The sequence below is a fragment of the Camellia sinensis genome, chromosome 6, assembly GCF_055761805.1.
Source record: "Camellia sinensis isolate YWXY chromosome 6, ASM5576180v1, whole genome shotgun sequence".
NCBI lineage: Eukaryota > Viridiplantae > Streptophyta > Magnoliopsida > Ericales > Theaceae > Camellia > Camellia sinensis.
This window is the reverse complement of record NC_138966.1, coordinates 105,887,331-105,904,740: the sequence shown is the minus strand read 5'-3', so window position 1 is coordinate 105,904,740 and position 17,410 is coordinate 105,887,331. Positions and strand designations below refer to the sequence as shown.

General features: G+C 31.7%; 2 protein-coding genes across 2 annotated transcripts; both read right to left on the bottom strand.

Annotated features, from left to right (window-relative positions):
* Positions 1-4,401: 4,401 nt before the first annotated feature.
* Positions 4,402-6,917, bottom strand: LOC145792808 (uncharacterized). Its single transcript, XM_082874374.1, has 2 exons — positions 4,751-6,917; positions 4,402-4,643 (listed from the first exon to the last, which is right to left on the bottom strand). The coding sequence occupies exons 1-2, from the start codon at positions 5,430-5,432 to the stop codon at positions 4,609-4,611; spliced, it is 717 nt and encodes a 238-aa protein (XP_082730500.1). The 5' UTR covers positions 5,433-6,917; the 3' UTR covers positions 4,402-4,608.
* A 408-nt stretch (positions 6,918-7,325) lies between these two features.
* Positions 7,326-15,515, bottom strand: LOC114290662 (laccase-15). Its single transcript, XM_082874373.1, has 6 exons — positions 15,243-15,515; positions 12,155-12,306; positions 11,022-11,266; positions 10,345-10,473; positions 8,333-9,283; positions 7,326-7,685 (listed from the first exon to the last, which is right to left on the bottom strand). The coding sequence occupies exons 1-6, from the start codon at positions 15,399-15,401 to the stop codon at positions 7,552-7,554; spliced, it is 1,770 nt and encodes a 589-aa protein (XP_082730499.1). The 5' UTR covers positions 15,402-15,515; the 3' UTR covers positions 7,326-7,551.
* Between the last annotated feature and the right edge of the window lie 1,895 nt (positions 15,516-17,410).

Below are 17,410 nucleotides of genomic sequence, written 5' to 3'. Positions count from 1 at the left end.
TTAAAAAGTGTGATTAAAAAGTAGTAGTGTATATATAATCACACTTTAATTAGAAGGTGTGATTAAAAAATATATAAATAATCACACTTTAATTAGAATGTGTGGTTAAAAAATATATATATAATCACACCTATTTAAAAAGTGTGATTAAAAAGTAGTAGTGTATATATAATCACACTTTAATTAGAAGGTGTGATTAAAAAATATATAAATAATCACACTTTAATTAGAATGTGTGATTAAAAAATATATATATAATCACACTTGTTTAAAAAGTGTGATTAAAAAGTAGCAGTGTATATATAATCACACTTTAATTAGAAGGTGTGATTAAAAAATATATAAATAATCACACTTTAATTAGAATGTGTGATTAAAAAATATATATATAATCACACTTGTTTAAAAAGTGTGATTAAAAAGTAGCAGTGTATATATAATCACACTTTAATTAGAAGGTGTGATTAAAAAATATATAAATAATCACACTTTAATTAGAATGTGTGATTAAAAAATATATATATAATCACACTTGTTTAAAAAGTGTGATTAAAAAGTAGCAGTGTATATATAATCACACTTTAATTAGAAGGTGTGATTAAAAATATATATATATAATCACACTTAATTGAAAAGTGACATAAAAAATAAATATTATCACACTCAATCAAATTAAGTGTGATTAAAATATCAATCTAATTTTTTTTATCACACTTCCAATAAAAGTGAGATCTTTTTTTTTTTGTCAAAGTGCGATCTTTAACTATTTTTGTAGTAGTGACATCATTCTTGCATGCATTGACTGACTTTCAGTGTGTTTTTGGGCATTATTTGGCATGGAATACTTCTATTTTTGGCTGGTTTGGTGAGCTCTCATGTGCTTCATATAACTGTAGTGCAAATCATGGTTCACTAGCTTACTTCGCATGCTTTGTTGACCCTTGATTTTAGCACTTTTTGGCCTTTCCTTAAACTAATTTTGTACATATTTTGGACTGCCCTAGCTCTGTTTTTGGGTCTCATGGTCGAATGATGTTTGTTTTGCATGCTTGTAGTTTAATATACTTGCCTAGCTTTGAGTTTTGAGGTCCATTACATGTATATGTTGAGGCATTTTCTTGTTTTGGGGCCATTATACATCATATTTCAAAGCTTATGTGAATTCCATATTCCCATGTTTCATACTCTTTAAATGCGTTTGAGAGTCGGACCTGTATGCCTCATTTACTGACCATTGAATGAGCTCCATTTCTTTGCATTCCGAGCCATCATTTTAGGTCATTTCTCCATTGTTTCAGACCTGCCTAGGGTCTATTTGGGGTTGGTTTTTCCATTCGTGCATTGCTTTATGTACCTCTAGTGTAATCCGCTTCACTAGTTTCGGTATTCGGGCCATCTAGCTTGCATTGTGTGACATATTTTTATGATTCGGAACCATTGTGCATCATGTTTCAGAGCTAGAAATTGCATGTTTGTAGACCATCTTTCATCCCTTGCCATGTTTTGGTAGAGTGGCATTTGATGCCTTAGGTTCGGTCCATTGCATTCGTGCATGTTTGCATGTATTTCGGTTGTCTCATTTTCCTTATATGGCTACTGATGTGAGTGTGGCTGAGGTCCACTCATATTGGTGTAAGTCCACCTTGCATTGTGTATGCCATGTTACAATGTGTTGTGCATGTTATGTTGTTTTAGGCAGTGTATATGCCATCTCATTTCCTTGCATTGCGTATGCTAGGTTGTTAGTCGCATTGTGTATGCCATATGGTTCATAGCATTGTGTATGCTAGTAGCATATTCGTATCTCATTCTTGCATGTTTGCACGATTAGGTCGCATTGCATTAGGATTGCATGCTAGTTGCATTTGTGCATGTCATGACATCCTTATTTGTTGCATTGTGTTTGGAGTAGGGTTTAGTCCAAACACGGGAAAATGAGGGACGTTTCGTATTCCAAGTGACGAAACATGCATCGATTCTCGGTCGCCGACACTCTTGACTGTCCATGATAGAGTTGTTGGCTTTACTTGCTTATATGTGCATTCATTTCATATTGAGTCATGCAATTCGACTCCTCGGCCATCATGCATCGAGATGCGTGATTGATGGCACGAGGATCGAGGACTACACTCCCTAGAGCTTGTGCAATGACGGGGAGAGTGGTCATGCACACATTTGTTGAAAATACATTGCCTTTTCTCTCTCTTGCCTTTGTTGCAGAAAAAACCAGAAACCAGAGGCAGAAAATGGTCGGCCGACCAGGTTTTCTGGCAGGCCGATAACCTTTTTTGGTTTCCACCACAAAGGGTGGTCGGCAGGTGTTTCCCAAGCCAATATCTAGTCGGCAGCCTTCCTAGGGTGGAGTTTCAGCCTCTTGGAGCCTTGTGCAAATTTCTAAAATCAGTTGCAAACAAAGGCAAGACAAGGTATCGCGATGGAATTTCCCAACGAGGCGACTCAAGCATGCATGCATCCATCGTCACCCAAAACAGAGCCGAGGCAATCACATTCATGTAGTTTACATGCTTACTTAGCTAGTTTGTTAATTAGTTAATGTTGTGTAATAATTAGATATAGCTGTTATTTATTCGGACCCTCCGAGGAGAGCAATTTTGTAATAAGTGTGCGTGTGTGTGATATATCTCTTCCAACCCCACGTCTTTCTCCCTTTTATTTATCAGCTTATGATGGTTAGATTAGGACATGTTTCAATTAGCATACTTGTGCTCGCATGTTTGCATTCATTCATTTGTCCTGCATGCACTGGGCTCGGCGCATCATACTAACTGCATTGTATTTCAATTCCGAGTTGAATACTTGTTAGTTGTAGCATTTCACATGCCATCTTTAGAATAGCCGAGCCTATTGTAGTTGCATTCCTGCATGTGTTGCATTAGGCATTTCAGCATAGTTAGGATCATGCATGGATTTCTAACATAGCTTCTGTTTTGGTTTGGAGTACTCGGTAAGTGTTTATGCTTTAGCATCCTTGCATGTGTGTGAGTGACTTCCATGATAGCATGCTTACCATGAGGCTATGTGCTTATGTGATATACCTGCCTGAATGCCTATGGGTGAAGGTTGGATTATCTGAATTGGAATAATGCATTGACTGTGAGTTTTAAGCCCACTTGAGAGTGGCAAACCATCACGTTTTCTAAGCCCACCCGAGGGTGGCAAATCCATGTCTTAGCCTACTTGCGGGTAACACCATCAAACCATTTTCAAAATAAGCAAACATGAGATGTGTTGTTCCAATTCAGGCGATCCAGTCTATACTTGTATGCTATGTGCATCACGTAGTAAATCTTGGCTAATAACCGGAATAAGAATACATAATGTTTTCAAAACTCGATATTATGGTTAGTAGAGGCCGATCTTTGATCGAGCGAGCGGGGGTGCTCACGAAGTGACCTTCCCCAATCGTATCCAAGTTCCCGAGCCGAGGCAACTTTGGTGATGACGGACACGTGGCCTTAGGCAAATGAGTCAGGATTTCCTAAATTTCCCAAAATAAAATATTTAGGTGGCGACTCTGTATCTGGCAAAGCAGTCCATGTTTGGCACTTCTTTCTAAAAATCTGTTTTTCAAAACGATTTGCTGGATTTGGACTCTTTGATGATTCATCGGTCTTGCATTGCACTCTGTGAGATTAGATACAAGACCGTGACATTGAGTCTAATCTGTAGTGAGCCCCAAATGAACAAAACAGGGGGGTTCCCTCCCGGGACGTTCGGGGACGTCTACAGCTCCTTACCATGTCCATAAGTGTACGGTTCCTCCTTTCAGCTATACCATTTGTTGTGGTGTACCAGGCATTGTATATTGGGCAATTATTCCTTCTTCTTTAAGAAACCTAGCAAATGGACCAGGTATTTGTCTGGATTCTGTGCACCTTCCATAATATTTTCCACCTCTATCTGATCTCACGATTTTAATGCTCTTTTCTGTTTGTTTCTCTACCTCTGCTTTATAGGCTTTAAATGCATCAAGTGCCTCAGCCTTATCAAATAAAAGATAGAGATACATATATCGTGTATGATCATCAATAAATGAGACAAAATATCTCTGACCATTGAAACAAGGTAGAGTAAATGGTCCACAGAGGTCTGTGTGTATGATCTCAAGAATATTAGAACTTCTTTTGGCACCTTTAGTGGACTTGTTGGTTTGCTTTCCCTTAATGCAATCTACACAAGTACCAAAATCAGTAAAATCAAGAGTATTTAAAACTCCATCATTTACTAATTCTATGCCATACTATAGAGGAGTTCTCATTGGTAATACTTCTCTTTATGCCAATTCCACTATGTAAGGTTAAAAGACTATTTTCATATGAAAGATCCAAATCAAATTTACATAAACCATCAGTTAAAAAACCATTGCCAATAGTAGCATTATTTTTCAATAAATTGAAACTCGAACTAACAAAATTAAATGTATATCCAAAAGGTACTAATTTTGAAATTGAAACTAAATTTCTAGAAAATGATGGAACATAAAAAGTGTTTTCAAGATCCAAAACAAAGCCAGAATTTAAAATCAGTCTAAAAGTTCCCATAGCCTCCACATGTGAATGCATCCCATTTCTCGAATAGATGCCCTGTTTACTTGTTGTCGGTTTCCTTAGGATGAGAAAGCCCTGCACAGTATTGGCAACATGAATTGTAGAACCAGAATCAATCCACCATGTATTATCAAGAACTTTAACAAAGTTAGATTCATAACACACAAGAGAGAATATATTACTTTTTTTCTCGAGCCATTTCATGTACTTAGGACAATCGTTCTTTATGTGTCCCTTTTTCTTGCAAAAGAAGCATTCACCTTTATTGCCATAACGCTTCATTTGCACTTTCTGTTGCGGAACAGTTTTGTCCTTTCGGTTTTTTCCTTTTCCATGAAATGCAAGATTGGCAGTCTCTAGTTTTTCATGCTTCAATCTCTCTTCCTCTTGAACACACATGGCCAAAAGTTCATTTACTGACCATTTCTCCTTCTGTGTGTTATAGGAAATTTTGAAAGCACTATATTCCATAGGAAGAGAGTTAAGGATAAAATGTACTAAGAACGACTCAGAAATCTCTATCTCCAATGTTTTAAGTTGAGCTGCAATGTCCCGCATTTCCATAATGTGTTCACGCACACCTTTAGAACCATTAAGTCTCATGCCTGAGAGCTTCTTCATTAGAGTGTTGGCTAATGCCTTCTCAGATGTCACAAATTGCTCTTCAATAGCCTTTATGAAGACCTTAACCCTGTCGCAGTCAAGGATTGAACCCCTAATGCCCTTACTGATACGAGACTTGATGAGCATTAAACTTAAGCTATTAGATCGCTCCCACCTCTCATAAGAAGCCCTCTCAGTTAACATACTTGATTCCGTAGGAACAGGTGGTTCATCCACACGAAGCGCCAAATCAAGGTTCATTCACCCCAAAGTCAAAAGAATCTTATCTTTCCAGTCGGAAAAATTTTCACCACTCAAAAATGGAATATGAGATGATTCAGAACTCACTAATGTAGTAGGAATGACTGCAATAACCAAGAGCAAATCATGCTACGACAAAAAAAAACAAAAAAGTAAATTCTAATCTCCCTGTGGATAAAGATTACAACTTGTATCGAATCTACTTAACTTTATCAATAAAACTAGTAAATATCTCTCACAAAATAAAATAATTCCATTATCTGTAGACATAGAAAATTTTTTATTTTGATATTTAAAACTTACTATCTTATTCCAAATAAATTAATAAAGCAATTATCTTCCTGTGGGTAAAATAATTAATTTTACTAATTTAAATGCAAGTAATAAGATGTCATCTAATATAATTATTTTCTAACTTCATACATATAACAATAATTTAAGATGTTGTGGCTATTCTCAAATTATTGTAATGCTCAACCATCTTATAAATTCGGCACCATATAACTTTTAACGGAACATAAAACAAACTCAAATATAATGGTAGCAAGATATTTAATTTCTGTAAACAAACCCAAATACTATTCCACAACTATTTACAAATATATATATATATATATATATATGTTTTTTTATATCAGAATCTGAAGCTATTCTTGCCTCTTTAATTACCCTTTGACATACGTGCACATGCATTCTCATTTACACACATACACAGATGAAGAAAGTTTAAAACTGAAGCTATTCTTGCATCCTAGTCATGATGAAGACAATTACACAATTGCAAGAACGGTATTGACGAAAACAAAAAGTTTATAAGAACGTCAATGACATATATATATTGAATCTATACAATTGCAAGAACAGAATTGACGAAATTTTTTTTTTTATAAGAACGTCAATGATATATATATATATATTGAATCTATATACTGATCAACATAGATTTGGAGATAAACTCTAATACCACAATGTAGGAAAATCATATATGTATGGATATACAGCAGAATAAAATTTATACTAACTTCCTCCAGCCATTGTTGATCAAGTTGTGTGATGTGTGTATTTCTTCTGAACCTCTTAATATTATATCACTCATTTCACACTTTATGAATAAGTGTCTTCTAACCTATGCAGAACTTGAGTGCCTCATTGATGGAAAACCACAAGCCTGTTTATAACTGCTAGGTCAGGGACCCTTATCAGATTGATATATTATTAGATAAACCTTGTTAGTTTCCTTCCATCAAGGAAACTGAATTAGTGAAAATTGATAGGCCTTAGCCAAACCACCATTTAGAGTTCTTGATATTTTAAGTAACTTCAATAATTATCACCTATAATTATCAAAAGATAAATATACATATAAGGATAAATATATAAATAATATATAATATATATAATTTACAATTTACAAATATTAATATGTACGTGGCCATATTAAGTCTCCTCTTAGGAGACGCAACTTACACTAAATAGATTTAGGAAGACTCATTTCTCCCCGCACTGCCTCACATCTCCCGTCCCACATGGATTTTCTTCCCCTTTAATGAGAAAATGGGTAGGTTTTTGTCTACTCGCATGTTATATCTCGCTTCTACTCCGATTATATTTATTAAATATTATTTTATATATATAATATATACAAAATTTATTTATTTTTTGAAAACATTACACTCAATTTTCATTTTAACTACTTTAGTCTCGTTTTTATATTTTTTCACTCTCATCACTTATAAAACATTATCCATAATATATGTAATATTTTATTTCTCATTTTTATTAATACCATCATTCTAAAAGTAAAATTAACTTGTTTTTTGCCGGCCCCTCGCCCCTGCATGGTATATTTCCAGAATATAGTCATCTGCTCAATTCAAACCTGGAGACATATCCTTTTAAACTAAAAAGTTGAATTTTATTAATATAACAACAAATTAAATTGAAATTTACACCACAAAGGAATGATATGGAATCTTAAGTATCCAACATGGCGTACATGTGCACGTGTATTTTTCAATTTTAGAGACAAATAACAGGTTGAATCATAGTAAAACTAATAACACTAATAAATTTGCCAAATTGTAGCAATTTTGCAAATAGTAAGGATGATGTTGCAGCTTCAATAACAAGATGGCATGTCTGGAGGTGGAGGCAGCAGTTTTTCTTTTGGGTTTTTGCCATTTTTAACAATGAATGACATATCCATTCCCCAACTTAGGTGTCGCTCTAAATGACAATGCATAAGCCACACTCCTGTCAAAAAACAAGATGTATCAAATATTAAAATAATTATTTTACATGTACAAAATTTAATCATAATCTTCTCACATAGAGTTAGTCCCATCAAATATGTGAATTCTATGTGAGGGAGGGTTATATCTGATTTTATAATCAAATTATATTTTTCATATTAAAAATATTTTTCAATAATAATTTTGTACATTAAGGATCTATCATATTAAAAAAATAAAGAAAAAATGCAATACATTACAAACTTAAATTTCAAACTAATGAGTTGTTTCTATTATTTAATTCTATTTGATTCATTTCAAATATTAAGACGTTGAGTACGCCACATCAATTTGTAAACAAAGTTTGTGAAAGGAAAAAAAAAAAAAATCCTATAACATTACTCCAAAAAATAATATAATGATGGGTTTCAAATATATATTATTTTAACATATAGAGTAATGATATAGAAAAAAAAAAAAAAAAAAATCTATACAAAATAATACAACTTATTTGTATTGAATTATTTTAATAAAAAATTCATTAAAAATTTATTATTTTAAAAAAAAATCACTACGACATTATTTTGATGAAATTTCAACATATAATATTGGTTTGGAAAAATCATTAATAATATGAGAAATGACAATTTTAATAAAATACCACGTTACCTGGGTTGTCGGCCTTGAATCTTATGGCAGCCCAACCATTCCTAGGGACAGCAATGGTATTTTGCAGAGGAGGGTCCACTAAATTATACCCTAAAGGGTCCTTATCTTTGTCAAAATTACCAGACCCCCACCCAACCACATAAAAACTGTATCCATGCAAATGCATGGGATGCTCTGTCCCTGCAACCAAGTTTGTTCCTTGGAAAACAAGCTCCACGGTTGAGTTATATTCCAGTACTTTCACCTCTGTCCCCTTCTGTGGAGTCTCAAGCTCCAAAGGAAGATAATCGGCCGTAAAATTGAATATCAACGGTGGAACATTAGGAAACCGATCTTCATAGACACCGTTGATGTGATTATAGTAAGCTTGAAGTATGTCAATGGAGGGATTCACGAAGCTTATGTTGTTCATGCTTGCTGAGAGGCGGGTTCCATTTGGACCGGCACAAGAGTCATTAGCACATGGGATGGCATTGACCGATATGGTGAAAATTAATTTTGTCGACATGTTTAATGGTACATTGATCGGATGATTAGGACTGTCTAAACTTCTCAAACCGCGCGCATAGGTAGACGATGCATTTGTGTCATTGTAATAGGGAAGGTTTTGAGGAAATGAAGGTGGTGGTGGTGGTGAAGTGTAGTTTGCATTGTAGTGTACGATGGCGGTGGTGGTGGTGTTATCGTATGCTACAATATTAGAACTAGAAAAAACCCTAGCTGCCATGTAATATTGACCTAATGGTTGGTTAGCTTCTAACAAGACATCCATGGTTTGTCCAGGGGATATAGTTATGTAATCGGTTTTGAATGGCTTTGTGTAGCTAGCATCCGTTCCAACGACTGTCAATTGATGATTTGCGATGGAGAAAAAGAGAATGTCGCTCATGGCAGCGTTGATCATGCGGAGGAGATAGGTTTTGCCATGATCTACCATCAGCTTGAATGTATCTGCACATAGAAAGTTAAATGTCGTTTGTATCAAAAATGCTTTTTTTTTTTTTTTTTTGATAAAAATAAACAAATAATTATTTTAGGTGTTTTTAAGGTTAGAGTTCACTTTAATACATGACAATGTAACAAACTTTTTAGAAAAATAATACAGAAATTTATTTTTTAAATTCACTTTCTAAATTTCTAAATTTAATAATGTGTAAAAAAAAAGATTGGCTTAAGTTTTTTAATAAAATGTCACATCATTAGATTTAAAAAATAAATCTAATTTTTGAATTAATGTAACACTATTCAATGTTTTACAATTAGTTAAAGAATTATGTGCGGACTAAGAATTAAAAAAAAAAAAAAAAAACTGCTTGTAAAATTTCTCTTATTGATTTATTTTTCATTCCGATCAAAACTTTTTTCTACGCATTATTTAAACAGTGGTGTTAGGGGCCCCAGTAAACCAAAATATATATATTTTTTTCCTTTCAATCATGCGGTGCCACGTGGCACTGGGATCACGGAGGGTGGGAGTCTCAAACTTTATTCTTATTTAAATTGAGTGCACATCATTTCAAGAAATTTGATTGGTTGAAATCAAAACTTTTTTATACGCATTAAATTTTGATTTAAATTGAGTGCACATCATTTCAAGAAATTTGATTGGTTGAAATCAAAACTTTTTTCTACGCATTAAATTTTGATTTAAATCGAGTGCACGTCATTTCTAGAAATTTGATTGGATGAAAAGAATTTTGTGCGAGTGAAATATCTCAAAAACCATATGAAATTTCTATTCATAAATAAAATCTCACAAGAATAATATGATTATTTTATTTTTCAGTGAATGGCCCATAAGTCATTATATATAAAAATTATATATTTTTTATTTGTATATAATTATTTAAACCATATATATTGTATGACTGATATACTAATTTTATGTATCTTGATTATTTAAACACAACAAGCATTAAAATAACATGATATTGTAATCAAATAAAAAATTATAAATTTCACAGATAGTAAATGAAAAGAAATTTCAAGAAGAAAAATTAGTAGAATGAAACCTGATTTAGAGCAAGGGTAGAGATCACCAGGTTGACCATTTATAGTGTAAGCATCAGAGGTATTTGGGTCTCCTCCCGTTTTAAGGAAGGTATCTAGAAGCTGCATGATATCTTGCTTCCACCATTCTCCTGCATTTCAACAGTAAATGAGACGTCCCACCAATTTCAAATACATGATTTTAAATATTAGTAGTTATCGAATGATACATATTGAAAATTATGTGTTGTAACAATTATGATTTCTTAAAAAATTATGAGAAGTGAAAAAAAATTAATAATTATAGCTGAATTAGCCATATTGACTGTGATTTGGCTAATGAATTGATTATAAACTGATACGTATCGGCAACCAATCAATTCGCACATGATTTTTATTTCAACTGGTATACCAAAGTGTATCAATATCGAAAACACAAAAATTCGGAACGTTTATATTTAAAACCATGGACAGTAATGCTACATGCAATAAAAAAATTCATATAAATATTCACTAAAAAATCATTGTATAGCTTAGATTCATTTTGCATGCGGTCACATTATTGTTTCAGATATTTGCTTCTCTTTTGTTCTACAATTTCTCTACCAGTAAAATTTCATGAATCAATACTGATTTGAGATATTGATATATATATATATATATATATTTAAAATTAAATATAAATTTATCAAGATTATACCTAATATGATGGGCACTTCAGCATAAGGCTTAGGAAAGGGGTAGCTTGTGCCATTCTTGGGATAGACCACGATAGCCCCATGGACCGTGGCACGCGACCAGTCGCTATGAGCATGCCACCATAGGGTTCCTTCCTCTGTTGAAAATATAATCTTTTGGCTAAACTTCCCTCCCGGTCGAATAGGACATTGTGTGATAAATTCGGGACCATCTGTCCAAGGGTACTTTGGTTGTTTTACTCCATGCCTGCAAAATAACCAATCCATATTATTACTTTCTCTCTGGGTTGCCACCACAACTTAGGTTCGGTAATTATGTGATATATATAGGTAGTGGCAAATCCAAGATTTTGGTTCAGAAAAAATAAAAAATTAAATTCAAACAGTAACATGATTTATTACAATCTAACTGAATTCAACAATCTAATTAAATTCAATTTTCATAGTTGCAAGACGATTAAAGAGATCAACATGATTTTAAAATTATAAGTTAGACTTATGCTTGAGTTTATGAAATATTTTTCTTTTTTATTTTTAAATTTTTTTGTTAATTTGATTTCTATTTAGTTTCTCATAATTTTAGGTTTGATTGCATGTATCCATAAAAGGTAAGGATAAAATTACATCAAGGTGTAGACACACACAAAAAGATACATAGAGAGGGGTACAAAAAAATCGAAGGGATGAGAGAAATAATATAAAATTTAAGTAAAATTAAACATTTAAAGTGAAAAATTGTAAAAAAATTGTTGAAAAGAAAAAGTAAATAAAAGAGGACATATAAAGATTTAAGGGGCACACGTGAAATTTCAAAAGAATAATTAATTTTTATTTTTCAATTAAGGATAAAAAGTGTAAATTTTAAAAAACTCAAGGAGATGCACTTGCCCTATTAGCCATTATGAGGCTCCACTATTGTATATAAGATAGGGAGACAATGTATCCACAGAATTAGGTTCCATTACTAAGAAAATATATGTAAAAAAATAGAGAGTAATGTGATTGAATATTGTCTTTTTAACTATTTTAGCCAAAAATGTGCACTCCAAACGAAACCCTAGTTGAGTTGAAACACCAGATACAGTCGTGAGTAAAAAAAAAAAATCACCCTCACTCTCTCAAAAGAAATGCATACCAGTGAATGGTGATGTTATCTTTGGCTCGGTTATAAACATCAACTATTATTGTCTCTCCTTTGTTAACATATAGAGTTGGTCCAGGAAATTGTCCATTCACTGTCAGTATGGGCTTTGTGCTGCATAGCCTTGTGTATGGTGTTTCCTTCACCTACACAATGGAAAAATTCACCACAGTGATAATCATATCTTTGCAAGTAAATATATGGATGAAAGACAGTGATGAAGTCAGAAAAATTATTTGAGAGAAACAAAATAGCTTGAAACAAAAGTAGGCCAAAAAAATGTATCACTTGGTGTCACGCGACTTAATCATGACTCATGACAAAGGGAAAAAAGAAAAAAGGAAAACAATTTCAATATGCTACGACAAGTACAACACTATCACTATGGTTATGGATAATTATTCAGTAATTTCAGAATATATAGACACGTGATACTCTATAGTATTGGTGAAGAAGGTGGGTAAGTAGATATTGTGTTGGGTGATTGAAAAATATAATGTAGCATAATAATTGATGATTGGTTAAAGAGTACAGATATGTGTTACTCCGAGAATATTTTATAATTTCCCCTATAGCTATAGCATTTCAGTTGTAAATATAATTAATCACTAAAATACAATATTAAAAGATAGAAAATCAATGTTTTGACTTGATGGATGAGGAACTCCTTTATTAGGTTCTAATTTTACTGCTGTGAATACAAATTCCATTTTCATATTCTTGTCTACCAATTTTTTTTTTTATTATTAGCAAAGAAAATTTTCATTAACAACATGAAATTAAAAATACAGGAAGATGGCATGCATTGAGAGAGATTCGGAAAGTACAAATTATCCCTACTACTGCTACTCGCATCTATACAACCAATTTTTTATTTTTTAACAGAGACTTCAAAAGATTTATGATATATATATTGAGAAAATTGAATTTTTTTTGTTAAAACCATGAATAAAATATAATTTTCAAAAGACTTATATGCAAGCTTAATTACATGGAAAACACTAGTCTTCTTAAAAAATACAGCTCATAAAAAGAAAGGTAAACTATTAATAGGTCCTAATACTTAGAATTAATTTTCATAAAGTCTTATTAAAAATAGGTCTTGGTAAAATTGTCGCTAAAAATATTTTTTTTATGACAATTTTTTACATATATTGTTAAAAATTGACAATTAGTGACTTTTTTTTGTCTTAATTTTTATAAATTGTTATTAAAATTTATAATTAATAACCTTTTTATAACAAATTTTTTTTATAAAATTTATTAAATAATAAATTTACTTATTAAAATTTACACATAACTATTCTTAAAAAGACTGACTGTAATCACTTGTCTTTTCTCGCCGAAATCAAACAAATAGCAATTATTTTACATTAAGACAAAACAATGTACGGTATTACTGACAATTTGTCTTGTGGCCACGGCTGTACCACTTCTTAAATAGAAAGGGTAAAGCCAGGTTTGATTTGATTTTCATAAATGTATTTTAGAATTTTTTTAAAAGAAATTAAAAATTAATTTAGTGAAAAAATAAAAAAAATATTTATTATTTTTATATAATTATATTTTTTGGAAAGTCAGAAATAATTTTTAAAATTTTTAAATAACATTTTTTATATTTATTTTTGTCAAACTAATTCCTAATTTTACTTTAAAAAATTTTGACTTTTTTTTTTTTTTTTAAAAACACAAATCAAACAAGACCTTATTTATTTATTTATATTTGTTTTTAGCAAATAATAGGAAGACTTTGTCGGTTAATTTGAGTCACATTGTGGAGCAATTATTCACCTCACACACTCGGCACTTTTTTAAATGGTAAATTATATTTTGTTTTTTTTATATTTAATCATTTTTTTCACTTTCATCTGTAAAGTTTATTTTTTATTTTTTATTTTGATTCTTCAAGTTTCAAGTGTTTCTAGCTTTACTCCTAAAGATAAGACAAAAAATATCACAATAATTATTACATAACATAAAAATACATTATTATAATAGAGTTTAAATGTGTAAGTTATATATAATAAAATATTTTTATATAATTTGATTGCCAATATGTTTTTTTCTGTATAATTTTAAACAGAAATTAGCTTTAATAAGAGTAAAGTGTGTAAAACTTAAAACATATAAGGTTAAAGTGAGAAAAAATAAATTTTAAAAACCAAAGTGAAAAATTACTATACATAAAGGAGACAAAATATAATTTACCTTTTTAAAAATAAATTTCGATTATTTATTTGTGTGACGCTTACTTAAAATTCACACAAACAAATGGTTTAGATAGGAGTGTAAAAATAATCTGCGGCCCGTAGGTGGCCTAGGGTAGGCTCTACCTGGTTAGGCCCGAGCCCGAGCCCGAGCCCAATCCGGAACCTTGGGCCTGGGGCCATCATTTTGAAGCCCGACCTTGCCTATTGGGCCGCTCAAAACCCATTCAAAACCCGACCCAAGGCCCGAAATACCCCCTGGGCCTAATTTTCTGGCCTATGAGCCGGCACGGGTCGGCCCAAATTTTGATAGGAGCCTGCGAGGCTCGACATAGATCGGGTGGGATCAAATTTACAGCCCTGGGTTCAAATAACAACGATTGATAATATTTTCATGTAAGGGGCTCAAACTATTTTGACCAAACAAGTAACGGACAGAACTAATAAAATTTTAAATTCAAAAGCAATATATGAGATTAAAAAATTTGCATACTAAGGCTTATTATATACCACTAATATATGTATATATATTTTTTTAAATCTAAAGTTTTGGAATTAAATTTTTAAAAAAATTCTTACCAGAACGAATCTATATAATTTGAAAATATTTTTAACTCATACTACTATATCATAATAAGGGGCTTTTAAAATTTTAAAGTCTTGCTAGAGTCTTCAAACTAAAAAATATTGGGTGCTGAGAGGATACGATATGGTTGGTAACCTCACAAATTGTGATTTCTTAAGGTATTTCTCAAACAACATATAAAAAATAATGTATCTTACTTAGAAGAAGATATCACCATAACAATATCCTCTCCAATATGCAATAATTGCTCATTCAATGCATAATTTCATAGAGAGATGAGTGTGTTTACCACAAACTTGTAGCGAGCCCAAGCATGACAATGAATGAGCCAACTAAGCAAAAGAAAACCTAGAAATTGCAACAAGGACACCTTCATGATAGACAACATCTCTCTATGGCAACGAACCTTTACTTTGCAAGTTTGTGTTTTTGTAATTTTTGTTTCCATTTTGCATGAGTTTGTCAAGGTATTTATAGAGGAATTAATGAGTGAGAAGCAATATTGTGCTTGCCATGATCAACATTAATGCAAATTTGCAAGGAATCACACGTTTCTAGTTTAACTTGTTCAAATTTCCCTCTTCCCAGACTTCACGTTCCTTATTTTCAATTGGTTGTGGTTTTTTTTTTCTTTTTTTCTTTTTTCTTTTTTTCTTTTTTTTTGTGTGTGTGTGTTGTTTCAAACATTTTGAAATCTAACTATTCATTTTATGAATTCTTAGCAGTGAAAGTTCGTTCATGAATTTTCCTAGTGGCGGTAAGTCAAATGACTCGTGGAACTTCTTATTTAGGTGGTATTATCGGGGACCACATTTGACAATTTGTTGCAAATCATCACGACTATTGTTTTCGTTTTTGTTTTTATTTGTATTTGTGAAATAAAATTTTAAGGGCAGTTACGTGTAGGTTTCATACATCGAATTTATTTATCAAAAAATTATACTTTTAACTTTTATGATAAATTTATCATTGTAAAAATCATATTCTAATTGAACTATTTACACTTATAACATCATATTTCAATACATATAAAAATAAATTAAAAATAAATCAAAACTCACAAATAAAAGTGAAACTATCTCAATAATTTATTACTTTAATAAATTTCTTAGCATCATACGATTACCAAATGATCATTACACAAATGCAAAATAAATCTAAAATGTTTAATAATTTTCTCATTATCAAAATGAGGAGAAAATATATGTAAAAAATTATTTACTATCTTACGATGCCACATCGGTTAACATATGCATCGGCTATGTGCATATAACCCTCTTAGGTACCTTTCCCTTGCAATCCGGTTTGTATCGTTTGATATCAGAGCCAACTACCACGTCGAGTGCCACATTGAGTATGGGGGATTGAATGGGTGTGACTTTTGCAGTTCGAGCCGTAGAACATGGTGGTATACGATCCCACATCAATTAGGACATTTAAATTGATGAAGATCCTTCTGAACCACAACATCATCATCTAGAAATACTACTTTCTCATGCTGTGTTTGGTTGGGAGATTTGGGGAGAGATTTAGAAAGGAAAAGAGAAAATGAAGTGGTTATTAAGCATAGGAAGGTAGTAAGTGATTTATACAATCATCTCTAATTAAACCACATGAACTGAAATTAGTGACTTTAGGGACTCTAAATAGATGAAATTGATAGTTGAAGAATTATTTTTGCAGACCAACTTGCAAGAACGTGGTAAAAATATAAGTAGACAGTTTAATAAAGTAAAATCCAAAAAATTATGAATTTTTTACGTACTAACGTTTGTATATGTTCTTTTCCTCAACGAACCAAACGGAGACCAAAGGTTTTCATATTTTATTTCCAAGGTAGAATACAAACGTGCAATCATTGTAACTCCACCGTAATATGTACTCATATTACGTGTGCATGACAATCTGTTAGTGAGAAGAGTGACAGAATCCCTGTTTTCCTTACCATGTGGATGAGGGAAATATTTTTAGAAGTGCATATACTAATAATTTTTTTGCAAATTCTTTCGTTTTTGTATTTTTGTGCTTTGTTTACGTGTACATGTTGGTAACTATATCAAAATTTTATATTGATGAAGATAACTATCATTTAGGTAATTGGACCATCTACTAATTATCTCAAATTTTATACCGATGAAAATCCAACATACCGTCATGACAATTGTTAGAATTGTTAGATGGTATAATAATAAGTATGCTCAATTTTTCAGTAATCTTTATCAAATTGTTTAATATTTTAATTTACTTTTAATACAAGTGAAAAATCTAAAATGCTCGAAATATTGATTTGTGATTATATTTTAATTTTAAATAGTGAATAATAATTCCAATTAAACAATCAAGATAAATCAACATAATGATTTAATCTGAAAAAAATCACAATTGGAGCATCTCCAATTGTGGATAAAAAAAATTACGGACCAAAGTCACAAAACAATCTACTAAGAAGACAAAAAG